Source organism: Colletotrichum siamense, assembly GCF_013390195.1.
Source record: "Colletotrichum siamense strain Cg363 chromosome Unknown KSG_Cg363_contig03, whole genome shotgun sequence".
Taxonomy (NCBI): Eukaryota; Fungi; Ascomycota; class Sordariomycetes; order Glomerellales; family Glomerellaceae; genus Colletotrichum; species Colletotrichum siamense.
In genome coordinates, this window is record NW_023501016.1 from 95,374 (window position 1) to 101,775 (window position 6,402).

At 56.1% G+C, this 6,402-nt stretch overlaps 2 protein-coding genes across 2 annotated transcripts; both read right to left on the bottom strand.

Moving 5' to 3' along the window:
* CGCS363_v003985 (uncharacterized protein) lies at positions 1–234 on the bottom strand (the record flags this gene model as incomplete). The annotated part of the gene is made up of 1 exon (XM_036635834.1): positions 1–234. The coding sequence occupies one exon, from the start codon at positions 232–234 to the stop codon at positions 1–3; it is 234 nt and encodes a 77-aa protein (XP_036497938.1).
* A 2,759-nt stretch (positions 235–2,993) lies between these two features.
* Positions 2,994–5,442, bottom strand: CGCS363_v003986 (uncharacterized protein; the record flags this gene model as incomplete). The annotated part of the gene is made up of 3 exons (XM_036635835.1): positions 2,994–4,960; positions 5,084–5,267; positions 5,398–5,442. 3 exons carry the CDS (start codon positions 5,440–5,442, stop codon positions 2,994–2,996), a joined length of 2,196 nt encoding a protein of 731 aa, XP_036497935.1.
* Between the last annotated feature and the right edge of the window lie 960 nt (positions 5,443–6,402).

The window sequence follows — 6,402 nt, forward strand, 5'->3', positions numbered from 1 at the left end:
TCAGGCCTGTCTCTCTGCTTGGCTAGGCGCCGCTTCAGTAGCCTGGCCCTGTCTATAGACACTCTCGGAAACCTCAACTAGGTCGTTGTCAGACACGATCTGTTGCAGCCGGCGGTCGAATTCTGCCCGCTCGGCCTTGATCCTCAGCAGCATAAAAGCGAAGAGGCCAATGAAGGCGACGGTCATAACAATGTACATGGTAAGAAGTAGGATGGCCACACCATCGAGCGCCATCTTGAAGGTGCTTTCGGTGGAGGTTGGGATGTGTGTATGTTGAAGAGATGTCAGCGTCGACGTTGCATGAGAATCCTAGTCGAAGGTGCAGAGTACTCAACTTTCATGTCTGCTGATGACGGTCGTTATATAAGAACCTTTTGCCCGGTTCCGCGAATTGTCTCGGGGCCTTGGTCGTGATTCAGCGGCCGGCGATAGTGGAATAAACTTCACTGTCGCGGCGGAGGCAGTCATCACGATTCGCTAGTACATGCATCGTCGAGAAAGTCGAAATTCACTTGAAAGGGGGCGAGATTTAAAGATATCAATCGATTATGATTATCAGGAGACTATCCCATATGTGACAAGACCAGAAACCCAATTCCCAAGCCGGTAAAAGCAAAAGCGAAGGGTATAATGCTATGTGCAGCCCACCAGATGTTGTAGCCCCGTATCCCATATCCCGAAACCGCCGGTCCGTATCGTGCCGTACCTGTACTGTACCTGTGTCCGTGTTCCTGTACCTGTACCTGTACCTGAGGGGAGACCTTCCCCTCTTACATGACCCTATCCAGAGGTTACCCCGAATCTATCACCGGTCCCCGAAACACGCCGGCGGTGTGCTCACCAGAGCATCCGCTTGAAAAACACAGAAGAATCAAAAGCCAAGATGAATGCAAGATTGGTATGAAATGTATCGAGAAAGAAGGAGAGAGCGAATGGGGCAGAGAAGATCGTTGTATGGGGGTTATATGGTGCGATGGTCGAGGGGTTTAAGTGAGTGACGCGATGTAGTTAGCGATGATAGTTGCGCAGTTATGAGATTGCCGAAGGGTAGTGTCGATAAGCGATGTAGGGTTTCACGAAATGCCGTGGGTATGCCGATAATGGTACGACTACGGGGCCGCGAGAGCTAGGAAGGTGGTAATGTTGGAGAGCGAGTCGATTTGAGTTGGCGTCTAAGGTGGTAACGAGTGATTGTGTAGGGTAAAGATTCGCGCCATGCAGCCAAGTCTATCACCGAATGGTCCGGGTGTAAAACGCCAGTGTATCCCTCTATTGATGAAGAAAGCAGCTCGCCGGCTGTGGTAAGTTCTGAAACGAGGATGGGCGGACGTGGAGGGCAGAGAGGTTGGTTGGTGTGGGAAGTAGGTGCCAAGAAAGACGAGCCATCATCATACGCGTCGTCGAGATTTTCCTTGTCGGGAGGTGCATCAGCTCGCGCCCCGGTAGTGTCGATCTCGAGGTCGAGAGCGTCGCTCAAGCATGGAGCTGGAGTTGGAGATGGAGGGTCGGAACAGCTGCGCCAGAATAAAGTGAGCCGCGCCACCCGCGTTCGTAAAGCAACGACATGCCAAGGTAGATTCTTCTCAGTTGATGGGTGTGGTTGTTTGCTCCGACCTACGTTGTCCACTGTTCGGCGGCCTGGCGCTTCATGTTGAACCCGCAACGAGATCGTTCTCGACCTGCAACCGACTTGAAGATGGGTGTCAACATAAAGCTCAACACCTCATGTGAATGGTCCGGGTGAGCCCTTGGGTCCATCGACAAGCATACGGGTACGCCAATGCACGGCCGAAAAGGCATGGCGGGAAGGCAAGCGAGTGGTCGGAAACAAGTTGACTTGGGGTTGCTCTCAGGCGACACACGGCGTAGAACGGGAGTTATCTGGTGCTAGAGGCAGGCGGCTTTGGCGCGGTGTCGCTTTGAAAGGTCCTTGACGCAGATGATGTACGTCATGCAGGCCGGACGGATGCAGGCTACCCCTCCAAGAGACGATCACCAGATACACCCCCAACCCATCATGCACGAATACTGCAGCCAATCAGAAGCTGTATCGCGGGCTTGGGATCGAATGCGTTATCGAGGTGCAGATGAAGGTGGTCGGTCGCGATAAGCCCAGTCGAGGCGTCACGCAGAGCGATGGAGAATCCGGTCCAGAGCGTGTGTGGTTGAAGATGGCGGTGAGTATGTTCCGGGGGGTTGAAGTCGATGCGAGAAGCTGCAGACGCAAACCGTCAACCTTGGAGATACCCCGCCTCCCCAAACTAAAGTTTTCGCGCAGACGACAAAGATGGGATATGGAAGGCGAAGAGGGATGCTGCGTCGGAGAAAGTGGCATCTCCCATGTCCACAAGGCCGCAGTCCATGTTCGGGGGAGTGGGGCTGGCACATCGGCCGGCCAAAGCGGGGCGTTGACCGTCTATTTCGGGAAAGGTGGACGCCGTTCGGGAGAGTCGATTGGTCTGCGCCACAACACCTGACTGCCCCTCGGGACCCACCCATCCACACCGAAAACACAGGACGACACCGGAGGGGAGACCGGGGTGGAACCCGTGGACCCCTACCCCCTACCGCAGTGTCCCACCACCACACTCTCATTGTCTTTGGCCGCAGTGTAACTCGTTTCTGTTCCTCTCGTTGCGTTGTAGCCCATGCCGTCCAGGGTGCCAAATGCCCTCCCAATCAAGTCGACGACGTACGACTTCGCTCCAACGACGTCTCTCGAGACCTCCTCTTCCATCTGAGCTTCTTGTCCGTCCTCCTCTTGTCCCCATGCCTCGTCCACGCGCGGCTACCATCCAGTCCTGATGCCACACCCCAGTACCAGTAGTAGTGACTCACTCCCAAGAACCCTGGCGGGATCCTCTCATACCAGGCTATCACGCTTGCGCCTCAGGAGACACGAGGCAGAAGCACGCCACCTCTCTCGTCTCTAGGGCTATCGCTCACTTGGTCCACGGCCATGCCCTCTCCTCCCGACCATGGGCCTCGCGGCTTCATGCCCGTTGCGCCCCGTCCCCGTACCCGACACCACCATAGACTTGATGGCTTGGGGCATGGTGCGAAGTCATGGATTGGTACTGTTCCGCGTACGTCGTGGGGGCGTGCATGGCAGGTATCGCAGTGTCCCATCGGCCGGGAGCTGGTGGAGGCGTGTGCTGGTTTCCAATCGGGGTATGCAGACCGCTGCCGTATGAGCCAGCAGTCATCGATCGGCTATCATAGCCGGTGACAGCTGGGAGAGGTGCCGCCAGACGTAGACCGGACTGACGCGGGGAGACAGCTGTAAGCGCAGGCGACAGTGTCCGCGGCGGTCCTGTTGAGTAAGTCGGCCAACTGTGGGTGCTGCCTGTAATCGAACGCGGCGATGTCAAAGCCTCATGGTGCACCTGCGATGGAACACCATAAGCGCTGATATGGTCCGATGCAACTGTTGGAGCTGGCGGGGTCGGCAGCGGCGGATAAGCACTGACGGGAGTAGGTGTCAACAGGTGAGATGCGGGAAGCGTCGACGACGGACTGGCGCTGTATTTGCCAATGATCTTCTTGAGAGCCGACTCCAGAATCTTCCAAGGGAACACCTTCACATCCTTCTCGATGTTTCTCGGCTTCGGGTTCGGGAAAGCCATGATGATCTTGAAGAACTCCTCCGAGTCCGCCTTGGCCTTGCTGACCGTCAAGGGGCGGAAACCTTCCAAGTTGCGACGAATGCGGTTCTTCTCCTCAACAGTGAATCTTGCTGGAGCTACGACCAGCTGCTCAAGCAGATAGATGGTGTCGACGGATGTGACGTAGCACTCGTTCTTCTCGGCCCACCAAATGCAGCTGATGCAAATGCTGTTGGGCGGCCGTTCATTGACATTGACGGCCCTGAAGCTCGCCGTTAGTGTCGAGCCCGACTGCTTCTTGCTGAACATAACGATACGTCTCCGGTTGGACCATTCCTCTGGAGACCAATCCACGGCCATGCTGTCGAGCTTTCCCATGATTTTCAACACAGCCTTGTTGGAGTACGAGCCCCAGTGGCTATATCCTGATCCCTGTCCTCCACCGGGGGAGCTGGGAATAGAGCTGGTTCGCACAAGTTGGGGGGTCGTGGCGGAAGGCATGGGAAGGGGAGTCAAGCTAGGGCGCGAAATCTGTGTGTGCGTAATGGGTGGACCCGGTGTTCGGCCGTACGCCTGCCAGCCGGCCATCGGTGGTCGCAATGGCGGCGGCACGGCGCGCGGATAATGCTGATCCGTGAAGGAGTTGGTACGGTATGCGCTGAGCATGTTGGTGTTGTTGCTGTCTTGCGGAAAGTTGCTTCCATAGGGAGACTGTGTGGGCTGCTGCGGAGCTGTCGCGAAGTCGTAGGTATTTGTAGCGGACTCGTTGCCTAGCTGTGTGCTTGCTGACCTGGGTGACTGATGTTGTTGCTCAGGTGACTTGGAGACCTTCCTCGTGATGACTTCCGAGCTAGCACCTGGTCCTCCAAGGGGTGCTTCGTGATATACAAACTGGCCCACCGGCGCACTCTGGAAGTGCTCATGGTTTTCCGTCTCAATCACCAGCGAGACTGGCACGTTCTCGTTGGGGCAGCCGGTGATCACAAAAGGCGGCGCATCCGCCGAGACAGTCAACAAGCTGCCGTTGTCTTGAGGGTCCTGAATGGGATCTGCTGGGACCTTCTTCGTTCCGAAAACGAGAAAGTAGTAAGGTGCCATCGCAAGCAGATCATACGCCGAAGAGACCTTCACCAGCACTTTCGTGCCGGCGCCACCAGTGGAAGGCTGAAATGAGGCCACGGACAAGTCAACACTGCCGACTCCCATGTATGGTGCAACCGCATTGTTGGCTGCGAATGCTCCTTGGTTCATCTGAGCCGCTGTGAGTTGAGCCGCGCCGCCATGCTGGGCGGGATAGTTTTGCGCGCCATACTGCTGGTAGGCCGCCTCCTCATATCCGCGAGCTGAGTCGTACCCTGCAAACATCACGTCTTGTCAGCTAAGTTGCACTGTTTCGATGGCCAGCTCGGCCGACACAATCGTTCCTCCAGATCAACTCAGGAGGATTGATGCAGCTCACTGGCTTGAAGAAAACGTACCGTGGATTGGGCCTGGCTGGTGCTTCCCGTAGTGCGACATGGGGAGGAGACCACCTGGCGGGGAATCACCCCGAAGGTCTCCGTTTGCCCTCGCAACCGCCTCTTCGTACTTGAGGGTCACCGTCTCGGGTGAGTCGAGGCCTTCCTCGCCGATGATAATTGGCCTCTGGGGGTGGAAGTCGGGCTGCTTCAGGGAGAGAGGAGCTGTCAGCCTTTCAAACTTCTATACCGTCGGCAAGAACAAGCTTGCGTGCGACCAACAGCAACGTCTCAGGGGCGGCTCGGCTCCGTGCTCTGGTGATGGGCTGACTCACTTCGAAATGCTTGTAGGAAGCACACTCAAACTTCGCAGCAGACATTCAAGCTGTTGAGAAGGGTGCACTTGGGAAAAGATGTCTGGTCTGGTGCCGGGAAAATGCAAACCACTGTTTCGGGAGCGGTGTTGCAACGACAGGAGGAGACTATGGCCTTGTGGGACCGTCGGGGGACAAAGGGAGAAAGGGAGAGATATGTCTTGAGATTGCTGTGATTAAAGTGAAGCCCAGTCTTGTTTACCAAATTAAGGCCAAGTGCGAGGAAAGGGAGGATCCCTAATAGAGGCGAGTCAGTCTTAGGAGATTCTCCCGCCAGCAGTGGTTTGAGACACCGTACTCAGATATGTGGATGGCGTTTCCGAGCTGGCGAGTGGCGCTAGGAAACTGGTCGATCGGCTGTATTGGCCTTCGGAGGGTTGACGCGACTGGAACCAGGGAGCAAAGTTGTCGCTGCGGCTGAGTAGCAGGTTGAGAGAGACGAAAAGTGCAGGTTGGGAAGACGAGCGATCTGAGAAGGCTGAGAAAATGCTCAGAGGCGGCGATCTTAAACCAGTACCACTTCTTTGACGATGAATAACGGGTGCAAAAGACTCAGACCGATGCACCTGTCATTGGTCGCTGGAGTGCTTGCAAACCGAAATCTGAAATGGAGTTTCGGGAGGACCCAAAGATGCCAGCGCGGTGGTAACCGACTGAAAGGCCTTCGTGCCAGGGCTGGTTTCCTGGAATGCAAGTTAGCCAAATTGCGAAAGATTCAAAGTCGACATTGCTTGGCGGGAACTGCTGGCCACACGGGAGCTCGCAGCACGAACCGCATCGGATTCTTGCTGGAGTTCGTCGTCCTGCAGCTGGTGTGCGCAGTGGGAGGGGATCACGCACTCAACCGTTGAGACCAGGGTGTTCGCGAGAATTAGACCCAATCACGGCTCGGAGTTGTTGACAAACGAGTTGTTGTGGTTCGCGATGCCGAACCCGTGGAGCTGGGCCGTGCCTCGTTCGTTCGTT